Source organism: Accipiter gentilis, chromosome 17 (genome assembly GCF_929443795.1).
Source record: "Accipiter gentilis chromosome 17, bAccGen1.1, whole genome shotgun sequence".
In the NCBI taxonomy this organism is placed as follows: Eukaryota; Metazoa; Chordata; class Aves; order Accipitriformes; family Accipitridae; genus Astur; species Astur gentilis.
In genome coordinates, this window is record NC_064896.1 from 18566948 (window position 1) to 18584277 (window position 17330).

General features: G+C 36.8%; 1 protein-coding gene across 3 annotated transcripts in view; it reads left to right on the forward strand.

Annotated features, from left to right (window-relative positions):
• The window catches only part of CTR9 (CTR9 homolog, Paf1/RNA polymerase II complex component), a 28755-nt gene extending 13992 nt beyond the window's left edge, over positions 1-14763 (forward strand). Inside the window, exons 16-27 of one of the 3 annotated variants that reach the window (XR_007508466.1) lie at positions 89-237; positions 2298-2414; positions 2591-2736; positions 4234-4305; positions 5494-5629; positions 6162-6308; positions 6734-6891; positions 7175-7271; positions 7605-7717; positions 7983-8813; positions 9793-9960; positions 11249-12513. Coding sequence is in view for 1 of the 3 variants with exons in the window: in XM_049819939.1 (XP_049675896.1) it covers positions 89-237; positions 2298-2414; positions 2591-2736; positions 4234-4305; positions 5494-5629; positions 6162-6308; positions 6734-6891; positions 7175-7271; positions 7605-7717; positions 7983-8391 (1544 nt within the window). In the remaining 2 variants the exon portion in view is untranslated. The other 2 variants (XR_007508467.1, XM_049819939.1) reach the window with 2 other exon arrangements.
• Positions 14764-17330: the final 2567 nt, after the last annotated feature.

Sequence of the window (17330 nt, forward strand, 5' to 3'; positions counted from 1 at the left end):
TTATTCAGGCAATACTTTGTTTTCTTTGGTAGGAGTGCATAGTACATCAACCTGGAAGCTTACACTGTGCATATTACTTTCCCCTTAGGAGCTGTCTTGGCGCATAAAGGATATTTCCGTGAAGCTCGTGATGTTTTTGCCCAAGTGAGAGAGGCAACAGCAGATATCAGTGATGTGTGGCTAAATTTGGCACATATCTACGTAGAACAGAAACAGTACATCAGTGCTGTGCAGATGGTAACATCTCTAAATTGAACTACATAATATGTTGGGTTAGATGACTTCTGGATGTTTCTCTGCTGTCATAGCAACTGTGAAAGTTTCTGAATAATATTTTAACAAGTTATAGGTCTATTTCTAGCATGCTGTTGGCTGTTAAGTCTAGATTTAAAAACAAACTGCCAAATGTGGCTAAGGGGTAACAAAGCACCTACCAACTTGTACACTTGTTTTTTTGGTAGCAGAGTTAAAACATAATTAGGTCAGAATTTTGGTCTCGGAATTAATTTTTAGTCAGAGGGGTTTCAGTCATTGTAGTTGCTCTGTGATTTACATTCAGATGTTACTGAAGTAAGTAAATGCAATTTGCTGCTGAGATTTTTTTAATAGCAACATTTCCAATTTTTTTTCTTGCAAATGATTTCATAAATAACAATCAGAGCTGTCTGACAAGCTGCCTGTGCCATGATTTCTTTCACCACAGTTAACATTACAAGGTAATTCATGTTAGAAGAAACCTGTTGAGGTCATCTAGTTCAACCTGCTCAAGCAAACTACCGTCCCAGTAACCTATTCTAACTAAACTGACTCAGTTGATCAAAAGCATACAAGTAAGCTAAAACCAAAGCGGATGTTGGACAGAAGCTCAGAACAAACATGTTTCATTAAGACTGAGTCCACAGTGAGGATCTAAAATACTTAGTTCAGAGCTATCCTGAAGCTTTTTGTGATGGTTATAAGGAAGAGATACTGGGCCTTTCTTACCTGATCAAGACCTCAGTAGTTGCTATCCTCCAGGGAACTACTGTTACAAAGCTTTGGTAACATGATCAGATTCATTCTGTTGTGTTTGAATGGGGTTTGTTGTCTTTTTAATACCTCACCTGTTTTTATTGACAAAAAGCCTAATGGAAATCTAATTTTAGCAATTGTTAAAGCAGTGAATTACAATGGGAATATGGGTATCGTTTTCAGCTTTTGATTTGTCAGAAAAATATTGTACTCATTTGCTAATATATTTTAAGTAAAGCTGTTAGTAGAAACGTGTTTATTTACTGAGGTGCTTTATTGTTCCCTGGGTTCTGCTATGCAGCCAGTACAAGCCGCAGTCTGAAATACGCAATATTGGACTCAAAGGGAGATGAATTGAATTTAATAGCCTAGCCTACTGCAGCCACCGCAATTATTCTAGTGAGTTCTCTACCATAAAGCATACAAATCTGAGAAAGACTTAAGCTAAATACAAAATCTTTTGACTAAAGGTGAGTGAAAATTGGGCACTCACAACACAGTGTGATCCAAGAGTAGTGAGTTCAGGCATTACAGATCAGGGCAGTTTCTATATTTGAGCTGGAAATAAAAATTATATTTTGTATTTTTTACTATTTTGGAGGTTTAGAAAGGGTGAATGATTCCCTGAGAAATGAGTATGTCAAACAAAAGGCGCTGGTTACGCCAAAGACTAAGCTTCATAACTGTTTGAAGCTTTAATTCTAGACCCACAAAACCTACAGTAACAAGTCTTCTTTTACACTTTAGAACAGCTAGATATCCCTTGGTATGCCAAGTTATTCAGCTAGGTGGACAGAACAAATTTGACATTACCTGAAAGGTGTGGATTATTTATTTTTTTTTAACTAATTGCATCAGATATATGGAATTACTACATTAAATATATTTCAACTTGTAAAATATCTTGTATGAATAAAGAAAACAGATTCCCCCCCAGCAATCCCCCATACTGCAGAGAATAATTGAGTGCTCCTAAAATGAGTCATGTTTGTTGGACTATGTTACAATAGATGGTACTTGCAAAGTATTCTATTGTATTTTAAGACCTACAGAGCCTCCTGGACTGCTGCCAGTTTCCAGAAAAATCAGGTACTTGCTATGGAATAGCAGAAAGAATTTTCTGATCAGTGAAAAGGAGGCATCCATGTAGCATGACACACTTATTTAAAAAATAGAAGGCATATCAGCAGTAATGTTTTTTAGGAATAGAAACATTTGCTGGCGTTAGCTAGCCAAAGTAACTAACCATTGTCACCTCTTAATTTGATTTTTTTTTTCCATTTCAGTATGAAAACTGCCTCAGAAAGTTCTATAAGCATCAAAATACTGAAGTATTGTTATATTTGGCCCGGGCACTCTTCAAATGTGGCAAATTACAGGAATGCAAACAAACTTTGTTAAAGGTATGAATATAAAACATCATATATCACAGAATAAAATTACTGTAAGTTGATGCATGTTTGTGTCTCTTTAAATTCAGTAGTCTGAGATTGAAATAATAGTGCTTATTTTCTGTATGTCGCTTCAGTATACCTCTGTATCACGTAGCATACCTTAAAAACATGCTTATTATTTACAGGCCAGGCATGTAGCGCCAAGTGATACAGTCCTTATGTTTAATGTGGCTTTAGTGCTACAAAGACTAGCTACCTCTGTCCTGAAAGATGAAAAAAGCAATCTAAAGGAGGTGCTTAACGCTGTGAAAGAATTGGAGCTAGCCCACAGGTAAAGACAACTTATTTCTACTCGTTATAAACTGTTTTGTTGTTCCCTTACAGTAAATTTGCAGTATAGCTCACAAATCTTGTTAGAAGACTAATCATATTCTATGAAGCACTGAATATAATTCTAGAGTTTCTAGTAGGAAAACAAAGATTGGGCCTGACAAAACTACATATTCAGACTTTGCTTCAGAGCCAGTTTTGTTTGGCCAGGTGGCCAATAGTATTTCTCAGAGAGTTTTATATTACTATGGCCAAGATGCACTTCTTCCTGGAAGAGCATAGTTGAAAAAAATGTTGAAAATTATTCTATGAATACTTTTTTGGATTATTTATTTCAAAACAACTTAAAAGGCTTAAAAGCAAATCCATTTATATTATATAAGCATAGTTAATGACTGGTAGTCCTTGAAAACCAATTTTGCCCTACTGTTGGCAAGTAAAGCCTTAGTACCCTAATGGCTTAAGAACAGAAGCAGTTTCTTAAGTGTATTTGAGATCTTTTCATTCTCTTTAAAAAAAAAAAAAAAAAAAAGGTCTGGGCAGAAAACTGTGATTAATCTCATCCAGTTGTCACCATCTTTGAACAGAAATCTTACAACCATTTATTCTGCTCCTACGTATTGCTGGTGTAGCTGGTGCTTGCTTTATGCATTCCTAGCTCTGCTGTTATGTTGAGGATGGATGTTGCCTTTCAGTAATTTTGTCAACTAAAGCAAGCCTTTCATACTAGCAAACATTTCACAATTCTAGTGCTTTACGTAATGCAAACTAAACATTTGAACACAAATTCTAATTTACATTAACTAAAAATTCAGGTATCTATCACACTTTAGAAAATATTTTCCATAATCTGAAACTTCAGCAAGGAATTCCTTTCTTCATATGCACAAGAATTTGAGTTCAGTCTAGCGCACTTCATTTAAAATGTCTCTGATGGAATATGGGAAGAAATTGTGGCAACCTTGAAAGTTAGAAAGTTGTTTTCCTTTAAATTAATTGGAGAAGCTGTTATTGAAACCCTGATAATCATAGCTTACCCATTTACTTGAGGGTTTGTTGTATTTGCAAGGGCCTGTCAACTAGGTTTAAAGAGGCTTTTCTGGAAGGATTTTTAAAAAATAAGATTTCCTTCCTTTTCTTATGCTGGTTTCAGGCACTTAAGCTGTGTCAGATAAGGAATAAATCTACTGGGGTCAGCAATGTACTTATTGCTAGGAGCCAGTAAATGAAATCTTAGCACTCTTTTTAGAATTTTCTGAGTTTTTGTTCCGCTCTGGAGTGGTTTTAGAAAGTTTTAAATTTGGAGAACTCTGAATGTACTTTTATGCTGTTTTATTAAAAGGGGCTGCACACAGAGAAAACTGGTGAAGTTTCCTCATCTGTTGAGTTTTATAGGATTGTAATTCAGGAGGAAATGCTCTGTTTTAAGGCAAAATTATAATAAATATGTAAGTAATGCCATATTTGCTTAGTTTGGTTTGTTTGTTTTTTCCTGCAGGTACTTCAGTTACTTGAGTAAAGTAGGTGATAAGATGAGGTTTGACTTGGCACTTGCTGCTACTGAAGCCAGGTAAAAAAACCCAAACAACCAAAACCACAAACAAATCCTTCATTCAGATACCAAGTAGAATATTTTTGTCTTGTTTTTTTCATACTAAAACTGGATTCCAAAATTTCAACTGACAATGTCTTAGAACAGTAGAAATACAAGTGGAGGGTTACTCCCTGTTACTGTTTCATTCTTTTCCTGTCCTTGCTTTCTAACATTTTTTTGTGTAGTCTAAAACTCTCAACATGTCATGTCTGCCATTAGCTGGAGCCTGCAAAACTTCAGCTGTTTTAATGGTAAATTTTCCATCAGTGAGAGTGCAGTGACACTTGTTTAAACGTCTCTAGCTCTCACTGTTTTGACTTTAAACATAATCCAACAGGTTTGCTTTCATGGAGATTTTTTGAGGTAGTTCATGGGTGAATAGCATGGGTCAGTTATGGAAATACAAAAAACTTCTGTTTTGCAGAGTCTAGTCTGCTTTAATTTTTGTTCAGGGTAATGAGCTTGTACACAAGCCTATTCAAATCAGTTTCCTTGTAAGCTTATATCTCAGGTTTTCACTCAGTATGCCCCATGTTTCATTTATGGCACGTTCTTCTAAGATTTTTGTAGCCATATACAAGTAACATTCGTTGGTCATCATGCACTGTACATCTTAAATGTATGGTTAAAGCACTTTGTACAGAGAAAATTTTAATATTAAAAGAAATGTCATTGTAACATTAGCTAAGAGGGTATTGAAAGTGCCTTGCTTTAGTTTTTCATGAGACTTGAACATTTCATGCAACCTTAATTCTTACACAACTGGGTTTTTTAAGATAGAATTTGTACCTACCTTTCTGATTAGGTTTGCTAGTATGTTGTGATTAAATACAAGTTCTTATTAACCATACTTCTGAAGCTGCCCAAATTAGTTGGGATGATTCTTTGTATGTTCATGTGGGGTTTTTTGTATATGAACTGGCTAAATTTTAAGTGTGAAGCAATGTGTTCTGAAATTGTGTACTGCAAGATAAATTAGCTTACTAGAAAGTGACTTAGTTTACTCAAAAATCTGTACTACTCTTCTATTGTGCTATTTCAAGTAGCTTTTTTTTCCTTTGTTGGTTATATGAACATAGTGTGATGCATGCCCTTTATAAAACTGTTTGTTCTTGTAGTATGTGTCTGCCACCTTCCTTTACTTGAAAACATTGCATGTTACAGGCAATGCTCTGACTTACTGAGTCAAGCCCAGTATCACGTGGCTCGGGCACGCAAGCAGGATGAAGAAGAGAGGGAGCTGCGTGCAAAGCAAGAGCAAGAAAAGGAGCTGCTTCGCCAAAAACTACTTAAAGAACAGGTTTTGTTCTGTTGCATTCCGTATACTGTATTTTATAAAAGGATACTTTATTTTTAAAAAGTCTACATATCAACAATATATATGCTCCTGTTGCTCTGTTGTGGTACCTGGTATTACTAATAAAACATCTAGTAGCTATTTTTCTTAGTTATAGTAAGTGCTAGCAGAAAATGTTATAGGTAACAGGTGATACTCATTCTTTCTTCCACATAGCCTCAGAAATAGATCTTTTTTTTTTTTTTTTTGATAATGAAATCAAATTGGTGGCCCAGAAGGTCTGCCATCAAATTTCTATACTGACAGTCTGGATGAGGAAGCACTTGGTGCAACAGTTCTTTTGGACTTTTGCCTACTCTAGCATAGGTTTGTAGAATTTTATTTTTTTTTTTCCCATGTGGACCTTCTGCTATGACATAGACTGTCAAAAGTCAATTTTCCTGTTTCTTGTCAGCAAATAATTTATACGCCTGTGATTATAATCACTGTGATGCTGCAAATACAATAGTAATGGTTAATTTTCTCTCTGTTTCAGGAAGAGAAGCGTCTAAGAGAAAAAGAAGAACAGAAGAAACTTCTGGAACAAAGAGCTCAATATGTGGAGAAAACCAAGAATATTCTGATGTTCACTGGTGAAGTAGAAGGATCAAAAGAAAAGAAACGTGGTGGTGGTGGAGGCAGGGTAGAACAGAATTTTTTTTTTGTAATCTCCATTTTCCCCTTTCAATACATGGTCTCTTGTAGTAGTGCAGGTTTTTAATTTCAAGCTCCTAGGCTCCGCTGAGTGAAATTGCACAGGTTTAATACCCAAATGTAAAAAATTGGAAGATAATACTTAAAAGTTCCAAGCACAGTGGCATTGCCAAAATCTGTTCTATTCAAGCTGTGAAAATAACAGAAGATGATTATTTTATTACGTGCAAATTTGGAATCACTTTCTAAATGATATCAATCTAGAGGTTATGGGAAGGTTGGCACAAAAAGGTCTGTATTTTCATATTTTTGAAAACGTCTTCAGATAAAGTTTCTATTATGAATTGTTTTCTGATAGGTTCTTAATTAGAAGGTGAATAATAGCCTATATTGTGGGGCTTTTATTTATTGCAGCGTTCCAAAAAAGGAGCAGGGGAATTTGATGAGTTTGTCAACGATGACAGTGATGAAGATCTGCCCATGTCTAGAAAGAAAAAGAAGAGGAAGGGCAGTGGTAGTGAACAAGATGGGGAAGAAGAGGAGGGTGAGAGAAAGAAAAAGAAGAGGAGGAGGTAACTGATCCTTTAATGTTAGACTTCCCTGAGAAATAGTATGGCTTTTAAGTATATTCTTCTGCAGTCTTTCATAACAGTTTAAAAACTGAGCCGTTGTCAAGAGGTCACGTGATTAATTTTTATTTACACATGCACATTGTAAGACTTAAACAGCCACTCTGCAAAAGAAGTATGAGTTACACTTGATAAACTGGACATTTCTTGAGACTGCTATTTTTGCACGTGTTAAGGTTTTTTTGTGTTGTTATGCTTTACATAATATAAAATGTCTCTGTTTAAGACCCCAGAAGGCAGATGAGGGGAGTGATGATGAAGAGCATGAAAATGGTCCAAGACCTAAAAAAAGACGTCCACCCAAAGCAGAGAAAAAGAAGGCTGTAAGTTAAACCCCGAATAACTGCATCACTTTCTAAGTATGCATTTGGAATTCAGCATTACCCTAGTTGAGATATTTATTAATGTTGAAAATTACAACAAAACTTCTTGTAGCAAACTGCCTTTGAGCTTATTTTTATCCTCCCCTGTTGCTATTGCTGCTTCAAGGATGAAAAGGATATTTCCCAAGCCATCTAGAATTAAGTGATAGTAAATTGAAAATTTTTTTAAAAGCATGTCTGGTTTTCTGAATATGTTTCTACAGTTGGGCACTATGCTTTAACCAGCCACATGAACAAGCAACCCTTTTTTTTTTTCTCTCGCCACCTGTACAGCCCAAACCAGAACGTCTGCCTCCTTCAATGAAAGGAAAGATCAAATCAAAAGCCATCATTTCATCAAGTGATGATTCCTCCGATGAGGATAAACTCAAAATTGCTGATGATGGGTAAGAACCTTAATTAACTTTGTATGTGCTAAAGTTTCAAAGCATGCTTTCAAGAGAAACTGCAGTGTTAATAATAATGAGATAATGCAAAGATAATGAGAAGCCTTCCATTGTACTCACAACAATCACTTTCCAGTGCAAATTAATTCCGCTTATTCTTCTCATTCTGATAGTGCTAGCATTACTCAAATCCTGGTGTCTCATTTTATTTTTAAGCTAAGGATAACATTTTTTAATACTCATTTTTGTTTTCTTTTCCCTACAGACATGCTAGGAATAGCAACAGTGATTCAGATGATGGGGAACATCAGCACAGTAAACGCATTGTTTCTGATAGTGATTCTGATAACAGAAACAAATCTGGTAGTGAGGCAGGTAGTCCAAGGAGGTCCAGTGTCCACCCATCTGAGGAAGATTCTGACAGTGACAGGTCGGCTAGAAAAAGGAGGCGGTCAGATTCGGAGCAGTCTGACAATGAGTCTGTACAGTCGGGGAGAAGTCGTTCTGGTGGTTCAGAAAACGAATCTCGCCCAGCTTCTCGCAGTGCTGATTCAGACAGAGATTCTGAGAGAGGATCTGACAACGAGGGTTCCGGCAGAGGATCTGGTAATGAATCTGAACCAGAAGGATCCAATGATGAGGGGTCTGAAGGTGGTTCAGATGACAGTGATTAGATCTAAATTACAGACCATCTTTTTAAAAAGTTCATGTAAATATGTTTCAGTTATAGGGAAAATCCAATTTTTATATTTGAAAACTGTGATTTAAAGAAAAACCTTAATGTTTTAGTAAACTGTTGTGAGACCTTCCTGTGATTCTTTCTATTAGCAACTAGTGGATGTTTCTCTAAGTTGGCTTATGGTGTATTCTTAAATTGAAACTGCTGTAGAGGAAGAACAGAATCCCTGTACTATAATCAGCGCACCAAGGATGGAATGCATGTAAAACCTATGGAACATAAAATCTCTGTTTAGGTGGTTCCAGTGTGGCTAAAACTGTGTGTTCTGTGCTTATACATGCATAGATGGATCTTAAAATCCTACCAAATGGAACAAAGAGCTGTGGATATTTATCTTTTTCCTCATTCTGAATAAAGGTTAGTAGGGAGGTTTTTCTTACTTTCTATTAAAGAATACATTTGCCATGATGCAGCTCCTTGTGTTTCCAAGCGTTTGTTCTTTTGCTTCTGTTTTTGTGTTGAATCAGTTGAAAAGATGCAGATATTAAAGAAATTTTATAAAGTAGACAGATGAAATATTTAAATTGGCAGGTAAAAAAAAAAGTTTAGACAACTCCATATTACTTGAGAAAGGTAAAGTTGCCAGTGTCACAATAAACTGTTCCCGCTTATTTGCTTGGAGTGATTTATTTTATCCCTTAAAAGGTATAAGCAGAAAACCTGAAAATGTTAAATTTGACAAAGGAATCTGTTTTGAGAAAGTAGTCTTAACATTATTTTAGCTTAAGTACGTGGATTTTGGAATTAAGTCCTTTCATATAATGTGTTCAGGAACAACAGTGAAAAATTGCTGTGTTGTAAAGTGAATCTGATTTCTCCCTGCAGTCCTTAAAAAAAAAAAAAAAAAAAAAAAAAAATTTTGCACCAGTCAAAACCAATTTTTTTCCTAACTTTTTTCCTTGGGCATCAAGTTCTACGTTGAGCATTTGCTAAGAGAAAATTTAGATCTGGATAGTGTATTACTACTGTTTTTAATAGACTGTATAGCCTAAATTATGTTGCTTTGTTTTTAGAAGGTCTGAATCGTCACTACTGATAATTCACTTCAAGTACTAACAGAAAGTTAAGTTTCCCATGCTGCTATTTCTGGTTTGCTGTTCTCATTGTGTATGGTTGGTTTTTTTCATGTGTTTATGGGCTGTTGGTAACCATAGCAGGCAAAGCAGAATGTAGAACAGTTGAGATCTCTTTTTGTGCCTCAGTTTGGTATCAAGTTTCTATATGTGGTCTTACCTAAAACTTACATGCTTGGTAACATTCAGAGTAGAAGAACAGCTATCATGTTTATTGGATTAGAGCAAAACTGAATCTTAACTCGGTCTTCTTGTTGATACAGTCACTTAGGTGGAAGATTTGCGACAGTCCAAGACTGGAAGCTAGATAGCTTTGAAAACATGCGCTTGAAGAAAATTTGTGGCCCTTGTGGGAAATGATTCTCCTGTCAAGAGAATCATGACCCAGGTGCTCACCTCTCAGAATCACAAGGAAGCAGTGCATAGTTGAGGTATGTGCCCTTGATGTCACACTGCTTCACTTATGAAGCTATGAAGAAGTGTGAGACAAGTGCAACTAAGGAAAACTAATAAATGCGAGGTGAAACAAATGGAGCACTGACAGAAATGGCAAGTATGAGAGTAACCAGCTTTTAGCAATAGGAAGGAAAAAGAAAATGTACAGCTCTTACTGTGGGATCTTAGAAACTTTTTTTCTGCCTCAAATACATCTCTACTGTCATAGCCTTCTCTATCATGTTATTAATTGTATCTTAGTAATGAAAGGTCTGAAGGTCTTGGTTTGGTGCTGTATGTAGCAAAATAAATTTTCTGTAGGTAAAAGCTCTAGATAAAGTGCTGAGTGGGTCTTCAGATGTAACAGCCAGTTGGAAAGAAATATTTTCAGTAAGTGCAAAGTAAAAGGGGTTTCCATACATCTGTTGTCTGAGGAGTAAGTGCATTTTTTGAGCTTTCCACAGTCAGAAAGGAGGCTTGTAAGAGGAGGTTATGACTTGAAAGGGCTTGAAATGCATGATACAAAAGAGGCCAATCAGCAGGGTAAGAAAGGGGATGGGATGCCTTTGCTTCTCTCTTCCCCTGCTTTTGCTGAGCAAAAGGGAAAAAAAAAAAAAGAAACAGGAGTCAACTTTTCTTTTTATTTCCCTTTGATTAGGAGGATTGATGGGAGTATTAAGGTTACATAAAAAGTCACATGTTGCCGTAAGTGGAGAGAAAGCTGTCTTTTAGCTTAATTTGTGTTTTCTAATGCTTGTTTTTTGAAAGCGCAGTGGTGGAACAATGTTGCCGTCATTCTCTTGGCAGCATTCCTTGCCTTCTGAAGTAGGTGGTTGGCTTGCAGCTATTAAATTCCTTTATTTATAGCAGTAATTATTCCAGAATAAAATACAGGGAGTTAGAAGTATAATACTGCATTGCTATAGATGGGTTTTATTCCCAGTTTCTATTATGCATCCACTAACAAGTTGCATGTCTGTATGAAAAGAGCATTTCCTGTTGAGCCCTGTTGTAGCTTAGCGTTTTGCTTTCCTCGCATGTGAGCAAGTCTTCTCTAGAATACAGTAGAAAAGGATCGTGTAGTTTGCTGTTAGCAAGCAGTTGGATTAAAAAAAAAAAGTGATCTCATTCCTGAGATTTATAGACTAGGCCCTTCACAGAACAAACACTTCAAATGTAAAAACTCAGCAACTTTAATTATTTCTTTTTTATTGTATGGTTTTGGGTTTTTTTTTGGTTTGGTTTGTTTTTTTAAATCCACCTACTCAAGTTTTTCTCTTTCAGAAACTTTTCCAGGCCAGTACTTAGTGGGAAGGAGTAGCTGTCACTGCTGAATAACAAGGCATCTACATCTGCATGTAAATTGATTCATTATCTTTCTAAATGTCCACTTCTGCTAATTTAACTCTGAAAACAACAGTAGTCTATCCACATAGAAGCAAGGTGCAGGAATATATTTGGGACTGTGCTGCCAAGGAATGATTTGGACAAGGCAAGACCTATGGTAGGAGCACTACAACTAAAATTATATCAGTTCTTTTTATAAGGAAGGGCCTCTTTCTGGGAATAAGTTGCTTTCCATGTTAAATATTTCACTGTTTAGAGCAATGTTTAGTGTAGCAAGGCCTTTTCCTCCTGCACAGATTTAAACTGTTACATTAGGGGCTGATTGATATTCTTGTCATCTTACATCATAACTTGCAGGATTTCTGAAACAAGTTTCTACCCTACTTGGTTTTGTGCAGTTTCTTTGCTTCTACAGTGTAGTACTCTGATGATCTACCTGTTTGATAGTAGTAGCTAACTTACAGCAAGTCTTAAATTCAGAAGTTATCTGGAAAAATTCCTACAGCTGGAGCAGCAGTCAGCAAGGACAAATTCAGTATTAATGTGGGTAACAAGAAAACAAGTTGACAAAATGGATGTGAAAAAGGGGTATGTAACCAAATACTTATTCTTCTCATAACTAGTAGTATTTACCACTCTTCTAATAATAGTCATTTATTATTTAGCTAAACACTGTAGTTGCTCTACAGAAGGGGGTTTGAATTGGAGACAGAATCTGAGGGAATACCAAATATGGGAATACTTGGGAGAGAAATTCAAAGTAAGTATACTGAAAATGTGTAGTATATCTATCTTATCTGTGAATTTCAGTCCACATCCACTCAAACTTTGTGTGCTTTATACTAGAAATACTTGAAACTTTAGGATTTTTAGTCTTGGTAGAACCTATAGAAGGTACAGTTGTATAGTCATGCAGCTTGTAACATCTTTTTTTCCTTCAGTCCATAACTACTAGAGAAGTAAAGAGTGCTCATCATAGTTATGTTCTTCTTTGAATTAAGCCTATTTTATTGTCAGGGATAGACCTGTCCCTCTGGGTTGTTTTCTTCCCTCTTTTAATTTTTCCTTTACCCTTAGGCAAAAAATCCTCCTTTCTCTGCAGCCTTCAGAGCTTGGGACTGGCTAAGTATTTGGCCTGCGAACTATGTCATACTGGCACACTTGATTAAGTTTACCTTTTTCTTATTGCTCCATTTGAAATGGTACGTGCTAAAGAGTCCATATTGCTGCTTCTAAATATGTATCATCCTTGTCTTATGCATGTCCCTGTATCTGACTGTTTGGAGATGCCCCCAACATTGTTCTGGTGTTGCCTGAACTCCAGACATGCTGTGTTTGGCTCAATAGCATACACGAGTCTCCTATCTTCCCATCCATTCCTTGTTGATCAAAATACAAATACTCTGCTTTAGCCAAAGAAACAGTTTCTGTTAGCACCTTAGAGTAAGTGTCATGTGGTGGTGACCTCAGTGGTATTTTCTGTTGCTTTAAAGGGGCCAAAGTAATGCTCTGACTCTTTAAACATTTTTGAACCCTTCAGAGTTCTTAGCAGATGAATCTGGTCTCTTGCCTCTCTTTAAGGCTGTGCAAATACCATATGCCAACTGCAACACTGAGGACTGTCATGGGTCCGCTCTGGTTTTTAGGGCTCAGATCACTGGCCTCCTGTCAAAGGTCCAGTTCAGTGGTGTCACAATACCGTCAGTGACAGATGTCTGAAACGTTCTGGCTTTGACCTATTTTCCAATGCATAATTGACTTTCTAATTTAGGTCACAGAGCTAGTAGTAGAAAACTTAATCTTTGCTAGCTGCTTATTCTGTAATACTAGGACAGAGAAGGTTCTAATTGAAGAAGAATCTCTTGCAATGCTATGTTCTCTCTGGCTGTTTCCAGAAATCTATTCAAAGAAAATTTCTTTAGAGTCCTCTCACCTTTGCACCTGAAGGTTCTGGCTATACAGGCACTGCTAAATCAACAGACTGCTTTAAACAGGACTCTTTCAAGCAGAGGCAAGATATTAATAAATACCAGTCTTGACTTTTCTTGCACTGGTGACAGTTTACTACCGATTTTGAAGATGCATCAGACAATATGCAACATGTTCTCTTCATCTCTCTTCATCCATGTCCATTCATTCAAGATGGATAACTGTGTTTTGTTCCAACTTTCCGTACAGTTAGAACTGTACTGCTCTTCTGTCTGTATCTGCTATGCTGTACTAAATTATGTCTAGTACATGTCCCATTCTCATGGGAGTCTAAGCAAAAGGCAACATTCTTTTTTTCTTGGGGGAAGCTGTCCTGGACCAGCTGGAGAGGAAGAATTATTGTCAGCAGCTGTTTTCTAGCACTAAAAAAGAAAGAGGAATTGTGTCTCATTTGGGTTTGCAGGAGGTAAGCATATTCATGCACAAATTCAGTTTGGTGATTTTAGTCAAAATGATCTTGACTTTCCAGGCAGATATATTTTTAACCTCCAGCATACCTATTTCTAAATTTCAGCAAGGACATACTTGTTAAGAATACTTGCACTTAATGGTAGGTACAGGCTGCTTGTGGGTCATATTTGTCTGCCTTTGATGACGTGTTAACAGGTATTCAACTTGTTCACTCTCCTGATGACCTACAAGAAGTTGAAATTTGTTTCTCAATATCAGAGCTACTACTTCTGGTCAGATCTTACTTCTTTCAGAATATTATAACTTTGCTGAATTTCTATTAAATGCTCCTTGTAGGTGAAGACTGTGCTGGTTAGACAGTAAAAAGCATTTCCCTGGATGTATACCTGGATGCACTGGGTTTTCTGCCTAGTATTCATGCAGACTAGTTCCTCTCATCTTCATGCATCTGTTTTGTTTTATGGTCACTGCATCAGGGGAATTAATGTGTACTTGCAGGAGTCTTAGCCCATAACTTTTTCTTGGAGTGTTCCTCATTTTTCTTCAGTCTGTAGGCTGTTCATGGTTTGTGCAAGGCAAAAGAGCCTTACAGGCATCAGCTGAGTTACAGATGTAAGGTAATTAGGTGTTGCCACGTAAACAAAATGATATTCCTGGAAAGGACAGGGAAGGAAAGAAACAAAAAGAAACAATGTGTCAGATTAGTGCTTAAAATACATATTATTTATGGTCTTGCTACTTAATTACTTGGGTCTCTGTATTTCTAACTTGGATCTTCTATTTTGGCTTTCTTTTGCTCCGCACTCATTTATTCATAATTAATGCCCAAAGAGACACTCGCTTTGCCCATGAGTGTTTTAATTTCCATTGTTTTTAAACACTGCAGGGGAAAGGATATTTTCTTCAGTGCATATGCAAGAGCTATTGATCTATCCAACTGTAAAACCAGGGAGTGGAAACTGTAACAATACATTAAAAAAAATAGAAAAAAATGTATCACAAAAGAGATCAACTAGAGACAGAAAATCATTCACCCTTAATAACAGCACTCTATGGTTGCAGTTGTAGAGGTGCTTTCTTGTGTAAGCGGCAGCATTATCAGTGGAGTTAATGTGCCTTCCTCATGGAAAGTTAAGTTTTAATTGACCATGCGGAGAAAAACACGCCTTGACCACCTCTCTCAACTGCCATCATGGATATATCTACATCATGGATCTAAGCTGATTTGTCCAGTTCAGTCAAATAGTTCTGTGATCCAAGAAGAAACCAAGGCTCACATCAGCTGGCTGCAATGCAAGCTTGTACATAAGAGAAAGGTTGGTAACACTTAGTATTTACATAGAAATGATTCTTAGTAAAAAAGAATTGCAAATTTTAAGTTGCTCATTGTCTTGGTCTAAATTGCCTACAAATATTGGCAATTACCTTCAATTGTACTTTTGCAGAATGTCCTATTTGTTTATTCAGTTGAAGTAATGTAGTGCTTCTGTTTGCATACATTTTTGTCGTTGATGTTACTTTTAAGAACTGTGTAAGAAAGCGTAGTGGACAAGGAGGTGGGCAAAGAGTGTATATGAGGAGACCTGCATTTCACATAGATGTTCTCGCTAATACCTCTGCATGGAGAAACAACCACTCAATTCTTTTTACCCCTTTCACAATTTATGTGATTTGAATAGAATTTAAGCAGCTTTGGGCCAGGATGATTTCTTATGTAGTTGTACAGTACCTAAAATACTGGAACCCAAACTTGTTCAGATTTACAGCTGCTATTTAAAAATCACATTTATTATTAATTTTTATGGTTGTTGTTTTTAATAATAATGCAGTAACATCTTTTGCTGAACTATTGTACTCTTTGTAAGCATTTTATTTTCCTATATTTAATTAGATTATTGAAAGCATGTGTAGTCATTAGTGTGGCCAAAAAAAAAAGCCTTTACAAAAATAGAATAATACAGATTGGGTCGATGTTTCTCACTCAAATTCTAGATGACTTACCCTTTTTTTAGCCATTAACTCACAACAGGAGAATACAGGCTCCTGTAATTCATGTCAGACCCTTTTTGTCTGATCTGCAAGGTCCTTGGAGCATGAATTGTATCTTACTTGATTATAAAATGGCAAGCATTATTGCTTGATTAATAGTAGGATACTATTTACAACATGTACAACAGCCTCTTTCTCCTTCAGAGTAGAAAGGCTAGTGAAAATGATCTGGTTTTGGTTTTGAATGATTTAAAAGAGAAGAATATAAACACATAATTTTACTATTAGAAAGGTTGAAGTCCTGGCCAAGAGTATGAGTTGCAAACAAATTAGGTCTAGAATTGTCTTACAGAGTTAAACCTTTATTGCTAAAAGTTAATCTTCATTGTTGATCTCCATATGGAAGAGCTAGGTTTTGGGCCAGGCATGCCTTGATTCAATTCCTGTCTTATGTAAAGCTGCTTTGCTTTTACAGAGTACTTTCTGTAGGCAGTTAATCAGTATCTTCTGGAAAGCTTCAGCATAGGCTGTGGTCATAGTTGCACAATTATTGAGGTTGCCAAATAATCACATGCATTGATTTTGTTTGTGGAAACTTCCCATGAAGATTTGTTAAAAACAAAGCCAAACAACCCCCCTCCCACATACAGATAAAACCCCACAAACCAATCACTGCGGGGGGGGGGGGGGGCGGGGAGGTGGGTGAGTGTGTTGCAGTACCAAAAACCCACAAAAAACCTCCAAATCCCAGATGAGTATAAGTGAGCAGCTTGTAAATCACTGGAAGACTGACAGCTAACTTACCCTAACAGAATTATCATGCTGTAGTTAGCTTTTCTAGTGTAGAGGGAAAAGAGAAGATACTTGCCTGGTGTCCGAAGCATACTAAGACTTACCTGGTGCTGGAGGTAACTAAGATCTGTAAGGTTCCAGTTCCTCTGGTATTGGCACCTATAGTGCCCCGAATCACTTCAGAGGTAACTAGTACAAAAGGTTCCAGTCATGCCTGCATAACCCTTGTTCCCTGACAGCAGGGGACGCAACAGACATGTTTCAGCTTAGATGTTTCTTTCAGAATTTCTTGAAGAAGCTACCCAACTAAACAACTGTCTAGGAAATTTCTTCTCAGCATTTGAGTTGTGCTTGAGGCTGGGTTATAGAAATGTTCATCTCATCTTTGGACCTCTTGTAGCTGAGGCTAAAGCTATATGCTTCCCAGCAGAAAGCAGACCTGTGCTTCATGCTTAGGGGAGGTGTCTCTGGCTATAGTAGAGGCAGAGGAATCCTGGGCAGAAACTTACAACTAGGAGCAGCAATTTCAAGAGAAAAAGGAGGCAGCTGTGCCTGAGACAGTTTAGAAGAAGAAAACTTTGAGCTGAACAGAGAGGTGTAGACTTCCTGTCAAGAATACTTTACTTTCAAACAACTCGTAGATCCTGACATAAGTTCTGTTATGTCGATTATCTGGAAAAGCTTCCCTAGACAAACCTACAAGCTCACAGATGATATCATAATCAGTGAATCAGAGCTACATTAGATGCAGTCTAGTGAATGTATCTCCCTAGACTTAAGGGCTTATCCTAATATTTAGTATCCCTCCCCTGCCTTCCAATTCGATTTAGTTTAACAC